This window comes from Pecten maximus, chromosome 15 (assembly GCF_902652985.1).
Source record: "Pecten maximus chromosome 15, xPecMax1.1, whole genome shotgun sequence".
Taxonomy (NCBI): Eukaryota; Metazoa; Mollusca; class Bivalvia; order Pectinida; family Pectinidae; genus Pecten; species Pecten maximus.
Genome location: NC_047029.1, coordinates 1,217,186 through 1,238,546, shown reverse-complemented (window position 1 = coordinate 1,238,546; position 21,361 = coordinate 1,217,186). Strand labels below are relative to the sequence as shown.

The 21,361-nt window shown below is 37.2% G+C and overlaps 3 protein-coding genes across 3 annotated transcripts; all 3 read right to left on the bottom strand.

Annotated features, from left to right (window-relative positions):
- Positions 1-1,190: 1,190 nt before the first annotated feature.
- LOC117344285 lies at positions 1,191-6,643 on the bottom strand. Its single transcript, XM_033906977.1, has one exon. It carries the CDS (start codon positions 6,483-6,485, stop codon positions 3,624-3,626), a length of 2,862 nt encoding a protein of 953 aa, XP_033762868.1. The 5' UTR covers positions 6,486-6,643; the 3' UTR covers positions 1,191-3,623.
- Positions 6,644-13,273: 6,630 nt separating this feature from the next.
- Positions 13,274-14,296, bottom strand: LOC117343830. The gene has a single exon (XM_033906352.1). The coding sequence runs from the start codon at positions 14,168-14,170 to the stop codon at positions 13,400-13,402; it is 771 nt and encodes a 256-aa protein (XP_033762243.1). The 5' UTR covers positions 14,171-14,296; the 3' UTR covers positions 13,274-13,399.
- Positions 14,291-21,089, bottom strand: LOC117343829 (glutenin, high molecular weight subunit DX5-like). Its single transcript, XM_033906351.1, has 3 exons — positions 20,949-21,089; positions 17,606-17,912; positions 14,291-16,742 (listed from the first exon to the last, which is right to left on the bottom strand). Exons 2-3 carry the CDS (start codon positions 17,898-17,900, stop codon positions 14,323-14,325), a joined length of 2,715 nt encoding a protein of 904 aa, XP_033762242.1. The 5' UTR covers positions 17,901-17,912; positions 20,949-21,089; the 3' UTR covers positions 14,291-14,322.
- Between the last annotated feature and the right edge of the window lie 272 nt (positions 21,090-21,361).

Sequence of the window (21,361 nt, the reverse complement as noted above, 5' to 3'; positions counted from 1 at the left end):
AATGGTTGTCTATTGTTTAATGGTTGTCTATTGTTTAATGGTTGTTTATTGTTTAATGGTTGTTTATTGTTTAATGGTTGTTTATTGTTTAATGGTTGTCTATTGTTTAATTGTTGTCTATTGTTTAATGGTTGTCTATTGTTTAGTGTTCGTCTATTTTTTAATGATTGTCTATTGTTTAATGGTTGTCTATTGTTTAATGTTTGTCTTTTGTTTAATGGTTGTTTATTGTTTAATGGTTGTCTATTTTTTAATGGTTGTTTATTGTTTAATGATTGTCTATTGTTTAATTGTTGTCTATTGTTTATTGGTTGTCTATTGGTTAATGGTTGTCTCTTGTTTAATGGTTGTCTGTTGTTTAATGGTTTTCTATTGTTTAATGGCTGTCTATTGTTTAGTTATTGTCTATTGTTTAATGATTGTCTATTGTTTAATGGTTGTCTATTGTTTAATGATTGTCTATTGTTTAATGATTGTCTATTGTTTAGTGGTTGTCTATTGTTTAATGATTGTCTATTGTTTAATGATTGTCTATTGTAAAGTGGTTGTCTATTGATTAATGGTTGTCTATTGTTCAGCTGTCAATATAATTATGATTTCTGTACAGGGTACGCCCCAACCCTGAGATCATATCAAGAGTTATAAACTGAGAAGAGACTTTTTGACCAGCTAAACTTTACATTAATTAAACTTTGGTGCTTTGATAACATTGATTACTCTAGATCTAATCATTATTTCACGCTAATCCATGATTCCGCCTAATTAATGCTACAGTTTTGTATGTGAATTTACTCATCAAAATTGATCCATTTTTTAATGATGTGTAATATATGAGGATGATATTAAGTAAGTAGACTGCGGATCCTTTTTGAGCATGATGGTTATTTATTTTTTATTAAAAAGAGACATAAGACGCCTTGTGAAGATCCCCATCTCATTCACGTGGTAAATATATGTCGGTAAACAATATAACCGAGTAGTAAACAATGTCAACCTTTATGTCCTGTTAAGGTGAAATAACAAATGTTTAACGGTTTTCCCGACAAAGTTTATTGGTTGTTTACGACTTCTCTACCGGACCACTTTATGGCCTAGGATGTTCTTTTGTTTTGGGTACTCACTTTTTAGTAAATACAAAATAAACAATATTTTCTTGTCTTTGTTTACTATAATATTCGCACAGTTCTGGTAAACAAACCAATAAAATCACTCAACATAACGTTTAAATTTTATCTAAATACAGTCAACAAATCTATGTCTTTTTTATTAATCAAACTAAAAATACTTTGATTTGTAATAATATATTCTTTCCTTTAAAGTGGATTGCGCTCTCTTTTCAATAATATAAATCCTGTATTTAACAGTTAACTGTGTAATGAAACAAATATGACATTTAAATCACTACAATTATCCCCATATCAAAGACAAAATCTACAGCTTTAGCTTGTTAATGTTGTATACTAATATAATATTTAAAACACATCGTGCAGCTTCCTCGGAGCTTACATTGTTAGAGTTGCGCCCCTTTATACAGCTATCACAATCATCGCATTATCATGCTGGTTGTCAAGTATAAATGCAATGCACATGGACGTGGCACGAATTTCAAACCCACGGTCCGTATTATATGCCATGACTAGATACTATTTTACATGTGATAAGGACCGTTGGCTGGGAATTCGTGTCAGGTCCCTGTGAGACACTATATATGGACTAAAACCACTCTCAATACGATTCATAGAGGTAGTAGACGAAATTTACATTATAGAGTTTGTATTAAAGGTGACCGTTTATAATCGACAAAATATCGAACGTAAAACCAAGGAAGCAAATTGGGAGCATGAATAACCAAACACCATCAAACTGTTTATGGACATTTGTTTATATATTTGTCTGTCTATGGACATTTGTTTGTAATTTGTCTGTTTATGGACATTTGTTTATATATTTGTCTGTTTATTGATATTTGTTTGTAATTTGTCTGTTTATTTACATTTGTTTATTTTTACACTTGCCATGAAAACACCACTTATGTCCGTATCAGTGTGTTTATACCTTTGTAGCGGTGTCCGCTCGGGAGGTCAAACTGACATAAATAATTGCCATACGATTTTAAACATGCTATATATAGGTTTAGTATCATAGGTCAGTATGTAGTTACATTGTCTACCATCATTTAGACATATCACGTGACTCTGGGGTGAATCACAGATATCTCAGTATGGAGTACTCTAAGTTCAAAACACATCATAACATCTCCATATCACTCGACCAGAGTCATCACATTCTATTTAACGGCCGGACAACTTGAAAGGTTTTATTTATCGTTTGCCCTTTGAGCAAGTAATCGTTTGTACTGCTTTTTGCATGGTGGGTGATTTGTGCCATTTTTCTACCGCGAAAAGGCGAGAAACTAAATTATAATATCAAATTTTTGCTTTTCTGCGATAATAAAAACACAAAAATCGAAAAGTGCAGACGAGAAACAGCAAAAGCGACATAGTTTAATTTTGCTTTTTCTGCCCCGAAAAAATAAAAACCGCACTAATCAGCCACCATGCTTTTTTTCTGTGAAATAAATAGATAACAACAAACTGGTTTCCGTTTGTAGTGTTATGAGAATTTCGATATATGGTCCGGGGCATAATAAACGATACCAACAATGTAAGGTATACATACTTTAATACACTGATCGATTTGCGGTGATGTATATATATTTCAAAATTATGCAAATTCAATTATGTTACCATTATAAAGTTACACGTTTGTAAATTCGATATCCAATCAAATGTCACCACGATACCAGGAACAATATAAAATAAATTTGTGGAAAGTAAACTGATGATTTCTTTACTTTACAGTATATTGCAGTAAAATAAAAACAAATCATTAAAGACTTTTTTGAGATATTACTGTATATAAAACATCGATCTTATTAAAAGACATTACATTCATGACAGGATAAAACAGCATATACAATGTATATCTAAAAACCTTCAATTTCTTTATCTCATATCTCAAGCATTTGTACAAGAAACACGGGATATTAGCACTTTCAAAAACAAATTGTGAGTTAAATACTGTTAGATACCCAAGATGGGTATCAAACTGCGCCATACAGCTGTTTGTCCTTAACAAATTCAATGAATTTAATTTTTTTCAAAATTGGATTTCAAAAAAACGTTCAGTGTGTGTATATCTGAACCGTGTCACTATTTAAATTAAACCTTAGGATTAATGAATAATCATTCAATAACTAAACGTTTATAATATTTTAGATCCCCATCTTATTTTGCCTTGGTACATTTTAAAACTTCAATGCAATGGTTATATCTGTAATGATATGGCACATATTAATTAATGCCATTTAATCAAATCGATACTCCAATATTTGCCTTTGCTTGGTTACTTTGCGAAATGATACCGTAGTATTCATATGACCAGTGGGTTGGTTGGTATACATAACAATGCATGTAATTCGATTCGTTTTCTATGGAGATATTAGTAACATACATCTTTTGTACGGGGATATCTTCGATTAGGTGTTATAACATAAATATACACACAAGCTTCAATACGTCCATTAGTGATAATATCAACAGGTCCCTTGTAGGTTACGTCCATCATTGTTTTGGTCTGCTGTCTAGAATCCTAGGCCTCCAAGTTTCTGTATTCACCTCACTGGCCAATGAATTGTCAGACCACCGGTCATTTTGAAATTCTTTCATGTATATCTGGTAATCCAGTAGTTTCTTTTTGATTTCTGTGAATGTCAGATTGCCGAGAGGTATAAGTAAATACTTTTGTCTCCGCGGTCGGGGTATCGCCTTTACGATCGGTTTAGCCTGTATTTTGTCTATGAGTCCTTTGATGACCTCTATCGCACGTGTAATATAAAACGTGTCATTACCGGTATGTATTGTAACGTTATGATCGTGGTATGATCCTTCACTGGTAAGTTTTTGGGTTTTACTAGACTTTTCAGTGGTTCCCAAGGTATCATGTCGGTATTTCTTGCCTTTTTTGCGGCGTTGTTGTTTCGGAAGCCATCGGACGTTATTCATATCGGTTTTGTACACGCCACCTTTGTCTGTTTTCGCACGTTGTTCAATCGAGCTCAATCTTTCTCCAAATGAATTCCTTCCCCGTCCTTTTTGTTTAGAAGTTAGAAGTTTATCAGGATTTGTAGATGTTTTTAAAGGTCTCGCTTGATTTTTCAAAATTGTTAATAATGGACGTCCTTTAGCTGTAAGCAAGTCAACTGGACTTTTGTCATTTGTATTTTCTGGTCTAGTGGATAGTGCTGTTTTGATATTAATATTGAGAGTTTTGGCATTGTCAACTCTTCTTAGTTTGATATCGTCTTTTGTCAACATTTCTTTCAAATATCCTTTTTTATCATTTAATTTTGAAATCATCGTTTTAATTTCCGAATGTTTCCTTGATAGACTACCTTGGCTCGTGTCGCTATTTATAGAACCCAGCTTAGGGAGTGGAGCTGTCCTATCAGCATTATTCGTAATTGGGTCGGTTATATCATACACTTTCATCGGAATCTTTTTCCTAAATTTCCGTGATCTTTCTTTTTCATTCGTAACATTATTTTCAGTTTTTCCCTCTAGAATTTCTTTGATGTCATATACTTTCATTTTGGCAGGCAGTCTTTTAGGGGCTATATATTTTCTAACCTGTATCTTTGCCTTTGTAGTCCCTAAAACTATGTTGGAGCCGTTTTCGATTGGTTGATGAGTTTGATTAGAAGCTGGAGTGATAGTACTTATCAAAGCATCAGTGTTCAACACAATATAAACCGGTGTTGTCTGAGAAATTTCATCTTGTCCTGTTGTGTCTGTTGAGTTATTATAATGTTCAGTTTGTTCAAGAATTCCGTCTTCTAATCTTGTGGACATCGCCCGGTTTAGTGTATTGTTGTCAAAGCGATATTCAGCAGTTGAAGTTGGTTGTATTATGCTACTACCAGGAGATTTACCGGGAGATTTACCAGGAGATTCACTCGAACTACTTACTGAATTTATCACACGTGTATGGCTGGTGGTATTTTTAACAAACGGGTATACACTTGTTGTTGAAAGAGAACTGGCACCACTAACAGATTGTTCAGGAAGGTCTGTCATCAAGCTTGTCATGACTTCCTGTTTTGAGGTTGTGTCTATAAAAGAATTTGTTACAGTCGAAGTGTCATACTTAACACCAATGGAAACAGGGTTAACTTGGTCAACTTGCGAAGTCATGTATTCTGGACGTGTACTTGTTGGAGTATCAGTTGTTGGTATCTGGCGATCTGACTCAGGTGTGATATAACTGTCAGACTCAGGTGTGATATAACTGTCAGACTCAGGTGTGATATAACTGTCAGCCGAACGAGATGTCTCTGTAATATAACCTCTAGGCTCGGTTATTTTACTAAGTAACAAGTAATCCGGATGACCCCTGTCAGAAACCGTTATTGAAGCATTCCTTCGTCCATGATCTATTGTTTTCCAGCTGTCCGGTATCAATGTGCGGGTATGGAGCTGTGACGGTTTGTGATACACACTTTCCTCAAACATGTGTGGCGCAATAACATAGCCTCCATCAGCATGTCTCATTGTGACCGGTGTCACCACAGGTACAATAGGTTCTGTTTTAATTTCTGAATGTTCAGTAGGATAAGTGGAAGTTTTAGGCTGCTTACTGGTGTCAAATACACTGGATTCTGTGACATGTCCTCCAGTTAACTGAACGAAGTGTTTTTGAGACATTGTTGACTCATCGTAGCCGATCATTGTCCGTTTTTTGGCCGGTACCCGTGTTTTCACTATGGACGGCCCATGCTGCATACTCTCCCGTAAGACAGGAGTTGTCTGGGAACTCCAATCTGGTGACCTCGACACATATGCAACATTCGCCGGAGACGTAGTACCAATACCCACATAACTCCAGGAATCCATTAGCTTATCTGACGAATTCTTCCATTCTTGAATTTTAGTATTTCTGTCGTAATCTACCTTGGTATCGTTGTATTCACTTATCTTGGGAATGATTGTGTCATGAAGACCGTTGGACATGTTGTCATCCTTCCTTCGTCGCGGCGGTTGATAATGTTCATCCGTCCATTCGGTATGAGGTGGGCTTGATTCGATAACTCTCTGTGTCTGACGAAAGGCTGAGGATGTGGAAGGAGATTTGTTCAAAATGGAATTGTGGTGTTGATGATTTCCATGTTGCGAAACAACCGGTGTTGAAAGTGAGTTTGTCACCGGAAAATGATTTAAAAATAATCCGTTGGTATCGCGGAGAGCAAATCTTTTTGCGACATTCCGTGCATTGTCGGCACTATCTTCTTGATCGAATTCCGGATTGAACTGTTTCCCCTCGGAAATCAATAGATATTGATTTTGGACTGGACTTCCTGTGGTCAGCAGAAACATACACAGTGCGATCATAAACAGAAAACCATTTCCTATTTTGTAGCTGTCAGCCATCTGTAAATAAAAACAGTTATTTTGAAATAAAACTGAAACGTGACCTGAAACACGAGCAAAACATATTATCTACTTTTACATGGAATAACAAATCAATTGTTACGTCTATCACCTCAATAAGAAAAAGTAGGTGTACAGAAAAGTGATCCATGATCATAAAAACAAGGAAATAGATGTTTTTTTAGTGAAGACAATTGTTACATATATTGTTATATGTATTGTTATATGCATTGTTATATGTATTGTTACATGTATTTTCACTTGTTTTGTTATATGCATTGTTATATGTATTTTTATATGTATTTTCACTTGTTTTGTTATATTTAAGCATTGATGTCAATTTTTTATAGTTTCTTCGGGGTATGAAAAATTTTTGTTCGCAAACTGTATGAATCCGCGTAGCACATGTATTGTTAGATATATTGCTATATGTATTGTTATATATTGCTATATGTATTGTTATATATATTGTTATATGTATTGTTATATGTATTGTTATATGTATTTTTACTTGTTTTGCTATATTTAAGCATTGATGTCATTTTTTTTATATTTTCATCAGGGTATGAAAAATTTTTGTTCGCAAACTGTATGAATCCGCGTAGCACATGTATTGTTATATATTGTTATATGTATTGTTATATGTATTGTTATATATTGTTATATGTATTGTTATATATTGTTATATATATTGTTACATGTATCTTACAGGCGATAACTACTAAGGTATCAAATACATGTTCTTTAGTTACCTTTGTAGTCTTATGGTTCCCACTTCAAAATGCGAATGTTTACTCATTTTATAAGAGAGGAAATGTGTATTTATGTAATATATAACGGAAGAAAACTGCTGAAAATAATTGTTCGTTGATGAAATAAACATGGCAGAGAAAAAAAATCATGATATATAAATCTACACGCTTTTGCATTCACAGCTTTGTCCTAAAAAAGGGTTCACTTCGTTATATATTTTATTATTAGTTCTAGTTTTTACTTTTTATATTTTAAATTATCTAGACTATATCCTAAAGAAAAGTACTTCCAGAATAAAGAAATGTATATTGGTAAACATATAGTTACACATGTGTCTTATCCATGGTAATATTGTGATACTAAACTGCATGATATTAATACTATTTTAACATATTCTTGTTAACAATTTTGATCATTTTAACATTATTTTATCAATAATAATATTGTATCATTTTAACATCATCTTATTGATAATTTTGATCATTTTAACATTATCTTATTAATAATATTGTATCATTTCAATATCATCTTATTAACATTGTATCATTTTAACTTCATCTTATCATTAGTATTTATCATTTTAACATAATCTTATTAATAATATATTGTATCATTTTAACATAATCTTATTAATAATATATTGTATCATTTGAAAATAATCTTATTAATAATATATTGTATCATTTTAAAATAATCTTATTAACAACATTGTATCATTTCAACCTCATCTTATCAGATACGGCACTCACCTTTTGTGTTTACATCACATCCATAATGTATGATCCGCTCCGGTATCGTAATCAAGTTAAAATGGACCTTAAAGGTATAAAGTGGCAAAAAACTAAAATACAAAATCATGTCATAGTTGTATAGACATAAATCTGGGGGATAGGATGTCATGTATTGTTGGTTTGTATCACTGGACCACCTAAAGTGAGATACTTTACGTCAATTATACATCTATTGAGGAACATGTCGGACATCTTCCCTGATGGATTTCGCGTGTCCCATATACATTCCGACATGGAATACTTTTGTTTTCCGAGTACACGTGACCTTGCCAGTTGATAATGATTTATACAGGACAATCTGATCTACGTAAAACAACTGGATATCATAGCTACATTGTTGGTACGGCGTTCAGCTGGTGTTACCTGTATGGTATATACAAACACCTGTTTTTACATTGACACCTTTAAGGTGTTTAGTTAGCTACATGCTACATCTTGTTTTTTTTTTAACTTATTTTCTTTTGTGTATCAAGGCGTTTGGCATTGTTAAGGATTTATCGAGATCTTTTTTCTAAAAATAAATATTGGGAGCAGGTTGGTAATCATGTGTAACAAACAATGTTCGTCACGGTCGTTACTAAAAATAAACCTTGCCTAGGAACTATAATTTGATCAAAGGATTTTTTTTTCACATCACAGTTCATAAGGTTATACATTATGAAGTATTCAATATTACGTCACATTTATCATGTAACCCCTTAAAGTTTGCATTCAGTGTAGAGAAAAACAAGTATAAACACGAAACTGAAATTCTAACTAAAAATCTATAACAAGAGGAAAATATGAACATATTTACACGGAGACCTTTGATTTGACCAGGTGTCTCGGAAGAGTAAGCGTCTTTACTTCATCAACAATAGTTGTCATACCAATCTAGGTCAAATCCGGGCCTCGGTGGCTGAGTGGTTAAGGTTTCCCGACACTTTATCACTAGCCCTCCACCTCTGGGTTGCGAGTGCGAAACCTACGTTTGACAGTTGTCAGGTACTGACAGTAGGCCGATGGTTTTTCTCCGGGTACTCCGGCTTTCCTCCACCTCCAAAACCAGGCACGTCCTTAAATGACACTGGCTGTTAAAAGGACGTCAAACAAAATGATCCGGCTTTCCTCCACCTCCAAAACCAGGCACGTCCTTAAATGACACTGGCTGTTAAAAGGACGTCAAACAAAATGAATCAAACCAAACTAAACCAAGTCAAATTCAGTCATATTCTAACAGGAGAAGTGGAGGATGTGACAACGGGACAACAAACACCGACTACAATGAAATATGATATATCTAAATGAGAACATGAAGTCGATCATTAAACTTTCCGTTGGCTTTCATTAGTCTGTATCAAGCTAACAAGGCTATAGAACCTGGTCTGGCCGGTACAGCTTACCGCCATAGCTATGCTCACGTTTAGTCATCTTGATGGATTCGGTATAAACTGACTTTGTTGGTAATGTTACGGTAATAATCTGTAAATAGTGAAGAGAATGGATACTCGGAATTTTCGGGATTCTCGATTTAATATGTAATTGATATATAAACATCAAATGATTCTGTAGGTATCTAGCATTAATAGATTGCTGGTTGTTAGACAGACCTGGTGAAGAGTAGCGGAACTAATATCAGTAAACAGTCTAGCTCATTATATCATAACCTACTCTATAAAAAGTTACTATCGACGATAGAAATCTATTTACTGCATCTGTTCTAATGTAAACAAATTGATTTGACGAGATATTGTATGCATTTGTAATTATCTCATATAATGGCATTCCTCATGTCCATAGTTGATTAGGTTGTTTATTATTTAGACTAATTGAGCTGCTGTGGTACTTGTAGTGTAAATTTGAATACTTTGGTTGTGGTTATATTTTTGTTTATTTGTCGCCTGGCATGAAAGCGCCAAAATTTAAAACGTGGTCAAAATCCTGAATGTCACGGACGCAACAATTTCCGGGTAGGTAATATGGCTTCATTTCTGAGAAAACAACAGAGGCTTGTTTACATAAAATGTGTCGGATTGTCAATCTTCAATAAAGGTATGATTCCTAAATTTGTAATTGTAAGTTTCGTTTTAAATGTTGTTTGTGTGAACATGAGCGCTGTAGCTCAGGGTAATCAGACTGGCTTGCTTTGCAGTTCAGCGCCACATGTTTCGCATGATTTAATTGCTATTATATCGGCGTCCATAATGCAATATTGGGTACGAAAGAGGTACTCTATATATAGATTAAAGAGCGTGCTTCTGTCTAGAGTATATCATGAATATTTATGTTCCCCAAGAAAACAGAACACCGCATTCTTTTATCCACAGTCTTCTCCTTTATACACATCGTCATTTGTTAATCTTAATATAAAGTTTGTCCACAGTAGAATGTTTTCTATTGCCTACACCAGAGTTGCTATATTTACCTATCTCAGGAAGTTACATTTGATACTGAATTCGTGGCTGGTTCACCGGAATATAAAAGCTCTGTCTTTTTGTTAAATGTGATATGATGTCATCAAAGTTCACCAAAAACTCTGTACCTTGTTTATTCTGACCCTGGCTACAATGTTCCTTACTCAAGGAAAGATAATTTCCATGGGAAGCATTACAGAATTAAAGAAGAAAACCTTAGTTAGGAACATATCTTTTATTCTGTAAGACTTTCCTATTGACATTTCAAGGAATATTGATGGAACTGGTCTCCGGTAGGACAGAGTAACAAAGTGGAGCGGGGTATTGCTTATATTTATTACAATATATGATAATATTAAGTACACGTCATGGTTAATAAGACTCGAGAATATAAATCCCGAGAAAAAGATATCGTATAAACGATAATTTAAAACAATACCGATTGATATTTACAACAATTAAATAACAAAGAAAAACTGGTTTTGTTTTTATTTTATTCAAACACGTTATTTATATACTATTCGTCATTATTTATACGTGTTGCGTTGAACAATACAAAATGAATTTTAAAATATTCTAAGTGGGTTACATATTATTTGCCCTGGTGTATAAATATTATTTTAAATATTTTAATTCAATATTTTCTATTAAATAATGTACATATATACATTTTCAATTTATTACCCTCTCCGCGAGATAGCCTCCGGGATGTATGATATAGCATTTTAAACATTTTGTACAAGAAATATTCGAAATTGTCCACACTGGCAGATGAACCGCCTAGATAGGGAGAAAGAGATACAAATGTGCGTAAAAATGCTATATCTACACGTATCTAGAATTTATGTGTACATCAATACACCAAATAAAATTACAAAAGTAACAAAAAATACAAACAAACAAAAAAATACAGTCCGTCTAGGTATACATCTATGTAAAAACATGCAGCTAGTGCGCTTCACCAGATTGCCAACAAAGACACCAGCCTCTGTGAAGAAATCTTACAACCTGTGAAGTATTCGGAGGACTCACCACGTTTGTTTGAGATATATTGTTAAAAAAAAGATCAGAAATCGACATTTGTTCTCCTATAGACTTGATTAGTTGACTAAATTTTGCATGTACTTAAAAAACCGTCTTCATCAATGACAATTTTATAATTACATACGCATTTATGAGTGTGTTATCAGTTAAGGAGAGGAGTTTCCTGCCCCCCCCCCCCCCCCCCCCCCCCCAAAAAAAAAAATGTACCTTTTACAATTACTGCAGGTGTTAACATTTCAAATCAGATCAAATTTATCGGTATTTATCGATAACACAAAGAACAGATAATAGTACATATTTGTTGACGATAAGTTACCAACAGCGACAAAACAAGGAAATAGATTAACAGCAAACACAAAGTCCAAACAGCTTCAGCGGGGCCCGATGTCTCCCCGGCGGTTACATACACAACCTTACATGAACTATATCTCTATTTGATTTTTATGACTCTATTAAGGATTTATGTCACAAAACTGCATCCACCCGCATCTAGGATTTGTATACATGTATCTGTTTCTTTTATAAAGACAAATGCTAAGTTTCTCAGTCATTCTGAAATGAATTGTCTATCAAGAAATAATTTTCCTAAAGAGAAATCCAATGGAAAACATCAAACAACTCTTTGTATTGTTTCCTTCCGAATGCGAAGATTACTACACGGTATTCAAACTGCTTTGTCGACTGTGCTTTGGACATCAGGTTGCAGTTGTACGTTTTTAATCCTGAATCTTTACACATATACATATATTTCGAAAAAAAATTATTACGACAAAAATAACTCAATGATCCATTGATTACTAATTATCATCCTTTTTCTGTTTAGGTTCCTGAGACGGCAATGCCCCCATAAAAAGTGGTTCATACCACGGTGAAGGAGTGATATAATACAAGTTCGGGGTCATTGGTGTCTCAACTGGAGCCGGGAAAAAATTGTAAAATAAATTATTCATGTTTTGTCCACTTACAGAGCCGGCTGGTGGTTCATAGTACTGATAATTGCCATTGGCGTCAACATAAAAATAACCACTTTCCGTTTTTGGTTTCGCCTCTCGGACTGGCACCTGAACAGTTGCGGCTGCAGCAAAAGTCGGCGGTATTTCTTTTGTAACTGAGTTAGATATCGGTTCGACTCCTGTTGACTGTGAAGCCGCAACTACCTCCCGCCTCTTTTGTTTGCCTTTCTTCACCACCAGATGTCGCCGCACTCTGGCCATATGCAGATGAAGCAGAAGATGCTCCGGACAGACTCGTGAGGACAATCTGATCAGGCTTATTGGACGCTAAAGATTCTTCCGTACCTGCCGATGGTTTACCACCTGATGTTGAACTAGCTGCTACAACTGGTACTTTTGAGGCAGTCATTTTGGTATTTGTTATTATATTATTTTTAAGCGACGCAGCATCGGAATCCAACGGTTTTCCAGTAAGAATGTTTGTTAATTTAGAATTTCCTGACACTTTATGATTTAGGCTAGATGGTATTATTGCTCCAATTCTAGTAGTATCTGATGGTTTTGACAAAGATTTGGCGAGACCCGTTTTCTGTGTTGATTGCGAGAGAGACCCTGCTTTCTGTGTGGATAGCGAGAGAGACCCCGTTTTCTGTGTTGTTTGTGAAAGAGACCCTGCTTTCTGTCGAACAACTTCATTAGTCGGTCCCGTTATGCTGGATGAAGATGGTTTCCTGCCTCCAGTATGTAAGGATTCTGTTTTTGATTCGCTTGCATAGTTTTTAGACGTAAGAGAATCTGCTGCTGGGATTGAAGATGGTTTAGAAGTTACTTGTTTTCCTCCTCCAGCGGAAGGTAGAGGTTGTGACACTCCGGGTTGAACGTGCATTCCTCCAATACTTCCTTTGTTGCCTTGCATCCTCTGGGCCGAGGTTGACGGCGTTTGAGGAACAATTCCTGACCCTTGGTAATTCATGCCTCCTTTAATTTCTTTTTTGTTTCCTGTCGATCCCTTCTGGGCCTTGCGAATCCGTGACAGACTTTTTAATACCCATTCCTTTCTTGGCAGGACTTGAACTCGACTTTTTCTTATTGCTTCCACCCTTCAGATTGGTAGCTTTAAGTTTTGATGGTAATGGACTTGAAAGTTTAGATGGACCACTGTTTCCTTCTGACCCTGTAAGTGAATTCTTTTCTTTTGTTCTTTCTGGTGCGATGGAACCTGATACAGATGCTGGGTCTACACGGACATGTTTCCTAGGGAGTTCTAGAGATTTTCCTTGTAATGATGTTGCTGGAGAAATTGCAATATTTGAAGGAAGGGGAACACTGTGAGTATTAGATGATGGCGGCTGTATAGGTGGTTGTTGACGGCCATTTTGTGGAGAAGGTGGTTGTCGTCCATTTTTAGGAGAAAATGGTCGACGTCCATTTTTAGGAGAAAATTGCTGACGTCCGCTTTGTGGAGAATGCCGTGGATCATTTTGTTGAGAAGGTAGTTGATGGCCATTTTTGTGGAGAAAGTAGTTGACGCCCATTTTGTGGAGAAGGTTGTTGACGTCCTTTTTGAGGAGAAGTTGGTTTGGGACCTTTTCGTGGAGAAATTGGTTGAGGGACACTTTGGGGAGAAGGTAGTTGACGGCCGTGTTGTGATGGACGTGGTTGCTGGCCTCTTTTTTGAGGACGTGATTGATGTCTATTTTGTGGAAAGGGCAGTTGTTGGCCAACTTGTGAAGGGGACAGGTTACGGTCATTCTGTGCAGGAGATGACTGACGTCCACTTTCTGGAGGAGAAAGTTGACGACCGCTTTTTGGAGGAGATGGTTGACGGCCGCTTTGTGGAGAAGATGGTTGACGCCCGCTTTGTGGAGTAGATGACTGACGCCCGCTTTGTGGAGAAAATGGCTTACGCCCGCTTTGTGGAGGAGATGGCTGACGCCCTGCTTTGTGGAGATGGTTGACGGCCGCTTTGTGGAGGAGATGGCTGACCCCCGCTTTGTGGAGAAGATGGCTGACCCCCGCTTTGTGGAGGAGATGGTTGATGGTCGCTTTGTGGAGTAGATGGTTGACGGCCGCTCTGTGGAGGAGATGGCTGACGCCCGCTTTGTGGAGGAGATGGCTCACGCCCGCTTTGTGGAGGAGATGGCTGACGGCCACTTTGTGGAGACTGTTGGCGGCCACTTTGTGAAGGAGATGGCTGACGCCTGCTTTGTGGAGGAGATGGCTGACGCCCGCTTTGTGGACTAGATGGTTGACGGCCGCTCTGTGGAGGAGATGGCTGACGCCCGCTTTGTGGAGGAGATGGCTGACGCCCGCTTTGTGGAGATGGTTGACGGCCGCTTTGTGGAGAAGATGGCTGACGCCCGCTTTGTGGAGAAGATGGTTGACGGCCGCTTTGTGGAGGTGATGGTTGACGGCCGATTTGTGGAGGTGATGGTTGACGGCCGCTTTGTGGAGACTGTTGACGGTCGCTTTGTGGCGGAGATGGTTGACGGCCGTTTTGTGGAGGAGGTGGCTGACGCCCGCTTTGTGGAGGAGATGGTTGACGGCCGCTCTGTGGAGTAGATGGTTGACGGCCGGTTTGTGGAGGTGATGGTTGACGGCCGCTTTGTGGAGGAGATGACTGACGCCCGCTTTGTGGAGAAGATGACTGACGCCCGCTTTGTGGAGGAGATGGTTGACGGCCGCTTTGTGGAGTAGATGGTTGACGGCCGTTTTGTGGAGTAGATGGTTGACTGCCGCTTTGTGGAGAAGATGGCTGACGCCCGCTTTGTGGAGAAGATGACTGACGCCCGCTTTGTGGAGGAGTTGGTTGACGCCCGGTTTGTGGAGGTGATGGTTGACGGCCGCTTGGTGGAGGAGTTGGTTGACGCCCGCTTTGTTGAGTAGATGACTGACGCCCGCTTTGTGGAGGAGATGGTTGACGCCCGCTTTGTGCCGGAGATGGTTGACGCCCGCTTTGTGCCGGAGATTGTTGACGGCCGTTTTGTGGAGGAGATGGCTGACGCCCGCTTTGTGGAGGAGTTGGCTGACGCCCGCTTTGTGGAGGAAATGGTCGACGACTACCTTGTTGATTAGGTGATTGTTGAGGCTGTACCTGACGGCTTTGTTGTAATGAAGCTGATTGACGACCACTTTGTTGAGAAGTTAATTGACGGACGCTTTGTTGAGGAAGGGGTGGTTTACGACCACTTTGTGTCGGTGGCTGACGGTCACTTTGTTTTAGGGATAGTTGACTGCCGCTTTGTGGAGGACGCGGTTGATTGCCACTTTGTTGAGTAGTTAGTTGACGACCGCTTTGTGGCGGAGGTGGTTGACGGCCACTTCGTGGTGGAGATGGTTGACGTCCGATTTGTGGAGATGGTGGCTGGCGGCCACTTTGTGGTGGAGGAGGTGGTTGACGGCCACTTTGTGGTGGAGGAGGTGGTTGACGGCCACTTTGTGGTGGAGGAGGTGGCTGGCGGCCACTTTGTGGTAGTGGTGGTTGACGGCCACTTTGCGGAGGGGTTGGTTGACTGCCACTTTGTTTAGGAGGAAGATGACGTCCATTTTGTTTGGAAGTTAATTGACGGCCGCTTTGTGGAGGGGCAGGTTGACGGCCACTTTGAGTCGGTGGCTGACTGCCACTTCGTGGAGGTAGTGGTTGACGGCCACTTTGCGGAGGAGATGATTGACTGCCACTTTGTGAAGGAGGTGGTTGACGGCCATTTAGTGAAGGAGGTGTTGGTTTACTGCCACTTTGTGAAGGAGGTTGTTGACGGCCACTTTGTCTAAGAATAGGTCGACGGTTGTTTTGCGGAGATGGTGGTTGACGGCCATTTTGTGGAGGAGGTGACTGTCGACCCCTTCGCGGAGATGATGGTTGACGGCCACTTTGTGAAGAAGGTGGTGGATGGAGGCCATTTTGTGGAGGGGATGACTGACGGCCACTTTGTGAAGAAAGTGCTCGGTTGCCACTTTGTGAAGAAGGTGCTTGACGGCTAGCCTGTTGATTTGGCCCGCGGTTATTTTTAGGTGGTAAATGTCTATGCTCTATTTGTGGGCGAATACTTGACGGTAAAGAAAGTCTTCGACCGCTTTGTTCGGGTGATGGCTGGCGTCCTTTTTGTCGAGTTTGATGTACGTGACCCTTTCCGGAAAATTGCATTAGCCTGATAGGCCGTGGTTTAGGTTTATCCCCGTTTCCCGGAGGCTTTGGTTGAATATTTGATCGTTGTGGAGATGATGGTTGGCGTCTGTTCGCTCGGGGTAGAGCTAATGAAGGTCTTTCGAATTGCATGGTTCGGCTAAACTGCTCACGTGCGGACTTCGCGGTGGAAACTTGCCCTAAAATTATTCAGAACGGAACACAAGTTACACGTATGAAAAGTCGGACAACAAACAGAAAAGAGGTAGATAGGATTAATTACAATACCTTCACGACTACTCTGGTAATCGGTAACCATTCTAAAACACTACGCTTAAAAAGTTAAAATGTGAAATCTAAAGATTAAAAAGAACCGTCATCGTAGTCTATTTGATGGAGTATAGAAATAAAAGCGTCGTCATATCTTATTACATATCAGCTAGTGTTATCAGAGACAACAGATTAATTTCTTCAACTTATTTTACGTATTTGGTTCAAAGGAAGTTATTTCGGGCTTAGACGTTCATATACATTCGGAATCTTTGTCCGACAAGTGTTTTTTTTTCTATTGTACCTGATTCAAAACAATTAAGGAAAGATTTCTCAAATGCCCCAAGCAGTAGACACCATACATACAAAGTTAACTGAACGTATCATTCATTGTTATAAAGTACAATTATAAAGTACGATTATAAAGTACAAATAAAATACAATACGGAAGCATATTGGTGCCAAATGTGATCTATAGAATATTGCGAATATACGCAAAACGTTTGAGACAGTTGCGTATAATTAGGTATATTCGCAAATTTTTTGAGTATATTCGCATTTTTTTTGTTTTTGTTTTTACAGATTGCATATGCCACCAATGGGCTTCCGTAACAATGTACTGTATATATTAATCTTTTGGGCTGTAATACATTGGTTTCCAATATATACATCTAGAGTAGGGAGATGTTTGTTAGAATATTGCTTTATACTGGAGACCGTCAATAGTGGATACAAAAAATATAAGAAAAAAAAATACGAATATATTTCAAACGAACAAGTCGGAATAGTTTACCTCTCTTTCCTACTGTTGAACCCATTGACGCTGCAAAGCGTGGTCTGATATTACTTCCTGTGGCCGAGAAGGGAACGGGTTTAGGTGTGGCTGGAGGAGGAGGGGGTTTCCCGCTGTACTCAACCGTCTTTGGTTTAGCTGCCCCGCGGAATGAAAATGGTTTGGAACTATTTGGTATAGAACTCCGTCCATTTGTTGCAGGCTTACTCTTGGTATTGGCAGCAAATTTGACTGGAGTACACCCAACTAGGACGGTGACCGAGAGCACAATGGACACGACAGTTAATAAAGTCATCTTGTCGTTTTCCTGGAAAATATAGAAATCAAATCAAGGAAAAAATGTTTTGTACGCAAATAAAGGTTATTATTCCAAGAGCTTTTGGAATCGTATTAAGGACGTTATAGTCAAGATCACAGGAAAACTCTCCTAACATTTGGTTACAAATAAGGTAGAACCTTTTATAAAACTACAACGTGTAATGTTAGAGATCTACCACGTGACACGATATAAAATGTTAGAGATCGTACCACGTGACACGAAATAAGATGTTAGAGATCTTACCACGTGACACGATATAAGACGTTAGAGATCGTACCACGTGACACGATATGAGACGTTAGAGATCTTACTACGTGACACGCTATAAGACGTTAGAGATCTTACCACGTGACACGCTATAAGACGTTAGAGATCTTACCACGTGACACGATATAAGACGTTAGAGATCGTACCACGTGACACGATGTGTGATATTGGGGATCGTACCACGTGACACGACGTGTGATATATGTGCAATTAGCGACCAGGAATATTCGTGGGTATTGTATACAATCGAAGCTTTATGATAATATAATATGATATATAATATTTCACGTCGTCCTAACGGGCGACGTTCTATAAATCTGTGACCCTAATTATATTCATATCGACTGTGTACTACCATTTGGTAACAGTGCAATGCTTAACTGAAAGGAACTATGGGTGTGTCTCTATCCTAAATATTTACAAACTGAAAAAAGCGCTGTAAATTACATTGTAATGTCAGCTTTATTGACATAACGGATGTGCCGTTTATTCCAGCACGCAAAAATACGAAATGTTCTAAAAAACGAACACCATTATTTACGCCCCTAGTAACCTTCAGAATGATTTGCGGGTTGTGGTTAACGTTTGTGATCGGCTGATGGATAGTATGGACTCATTGTTATATCATTGACATGATTGACATGCTAGTGATATCAACAGGTCCGCTTGTCAGGGAAAGTGATTATCAAGTTACAGGTAAACAGTAATATTCTACAGGTATAGGTAATTATATATCTACAGGAATAGGTAATTATATATCTACAGGTATAGGTAATTATATATCTACAGGTATAGGTAATTATATATCTACTGGTATAGGTAATTATATAGGTAATTATATATCTACTGGTATAGGTAATTATATATCTACTGGTATAGGTAGTTATATATCTACTGGTATAGGTAATTATATATCTACAGGTATAGGTAATTATATATCTAATGGTATAGGTAGTTATATATCTACAGGTATAGGTAATTATATATCTACTGGTATAGGTAATTATGTATCTACAGGTATAGGTAATTATATATCTACTGGTATAGGTAATTATATATCTACAGGTATAGGTAATTATATATCTACTGGTATAGGTAATTATATATCTACAGGTATAGGTAATTATATATCTACTGGTATAGGTAATTATATATCTACTGGTATAGGTAATTATATATCTACTGGTATAGGTAATTATATATCTACTGGTATAGGTAATTATATATCTACAGGTATAGGTAATTATATATCTACTGGTATAGGTAATTATATATCTACTGGTATAGGTAATTATATATCTACTGGTATAGGTAATTATATATCTACTGGTATAGGTAATTATATAGGTAATTATGTATCTACAGGTATAAGTAATTATATATCTACTGGTATAGGTAATTATATATCTACTGGTATAGGTAATTATATATCTACAGGTATAGGTAATTATATATCTACTGGTATAGGTAATTATATATCTACTGGTATAGGTAATTATATATCTACTGGTATATATAATTATATATCTACAGGTATAGGTAATTATATATCTACAGGTATAGGTAATTATATATCTACTGGTATAGGTAATTATATATCTACAGGTATAGGTGATTATATATCTACTGGTATAGGTAATTATATATCTACTGGTATAGGTAATTATATATCTACTGGTATAGGTAATTATGTATCTACAGGTATAGGTAATTATATATCTACAGGTATAGGTAATTACAGCCCAAACGTGCACATGAATGCAATGCATACAACATATACAGTTATGTGATCGCACAACGTTCCACGATGTGCGATATGTGCGATAAGGATCGTGCAGGAAAATGTGCGCATGTTAAGTTTTTCTCTAATTTTAATGTGAATAAATAAATAACGGCACCCTAAATATTTGTTGTCTTTTTTTATTTTCTTTAGTGTTGATTAGATATTTCTTAAACATGATACCATTTCAAACATTTTTATGATAAACAGTTTAAGCTGTCGGTGATGAAGTATGTTTTATGATTCGAGCCATGATATTACAAGAGTACTAGTAAAAATAATATATATATATATTCAGTACAAAAAACACTATTTTGACACCTTATTTCGACTCACTTATATATAGACGTAATTATACCAGAAGGGAATCAAAACTGTCATAATTCCCTTAAGTCAGCCAGTTTATCTGTGACAATTGAAAATACCTTAAAATGTATGTATCACACCCTTACATCAAAGAGAGGAATTTTCAAAATGTTCAAAAACAATTTCTATTAAAATCTGTACAACTAAATGATACCATTAAGAATGGTTAATCTCAATAAATAGATTGGTGAAATAAAATCGCTTTATATTTGTAGACATTCCACTATATTTGATCTGATAGTTCGGTTTACACTGGGTTTGACATCAGCTGTATGAATTAGTCAACTTTAACTCTTGAACACGTTAAATTGTTTCCTGTGAATATTATTTCTTAAAGAGAAACACAGTGAAGATGTTTTTACAACACACGTAATATAAATTTGAAAGGTTCCGAATTACACAGGTTTGTCATTCAACAACTATACGAAAACAAATCGTCTGCCTCATTATATCAGACAATTTCTTTCATGTCTTCTTGTAACACAAGCTCTGCTGCCATCAGTAGAAAATGTAAAACAAGTACAGAGTTTTTCTGATAAGCCATTGTACCCGGTTATTTTAGAACCGATATTTCCATTCATGTAACTTTATATTATTTCGGCAATACTGACCTGTAAGTTGGTGAATCCAGAGTCATTTATCCCGGTGTAACTACACAATACCTATTACATGTACATGTATACCATGTACTTATACAATCGGTATACCACAGGTAAACCATAAAACGCTCAGATCGTGAACGTTCTGTCAGCCAATACTGGACACAGAAAGTGTTTTATCATGATAACCTCCAAAACGAAAAAGCGGAAGTGGTCTACCTACCGAACAGTTGGTCCCGCTGGACACCTTAACAGTAATAGGTGTCTAAAGGTTCTGTCTGAGAAGCCAGGCACTTATCGGCACCTTAGGTTAATTATGACATGGTTATTTTTTGCTTCACTCTCCGTCACTTTCCTGTGACTGTAGCTTTGACAATAGGCTAGCTTCATGCCCAGATTAATATATGTATTATGTTGACATCTTA

Bases quoted from the DNA above. Each gene is read 5' to 3' on its own strand.
- LOC117343829 (XM_033906351.1), bottom strand. From the start codon at position 17,900: ATGACTTTATTAACTGTCGTGTCCATTGTGCTCTCGGTCACCGTCCTA. The intron at 16,743-17,605 runs GTAAACTATTCC...GAATAATTTTAG, and splicing joins TTCAACAGTAGGAAAGAGAG to GGCAAGTTTCCACCGCGAAG.
- LOC117344285 (XM_033906977.1), bottom strand. From the start codon at position 6,485: ATGGCTGACAGCTACAAAATAGGAAATGGTTTTCTGTTTATGATCGCA.
- LOC117343830 (XM_033906352.1), bottom strand. From the start codon at position 14,170: ATGACCGTAACCTGTCCCCTTCACAAGTTGGCCAACAACTGCCCTTTC.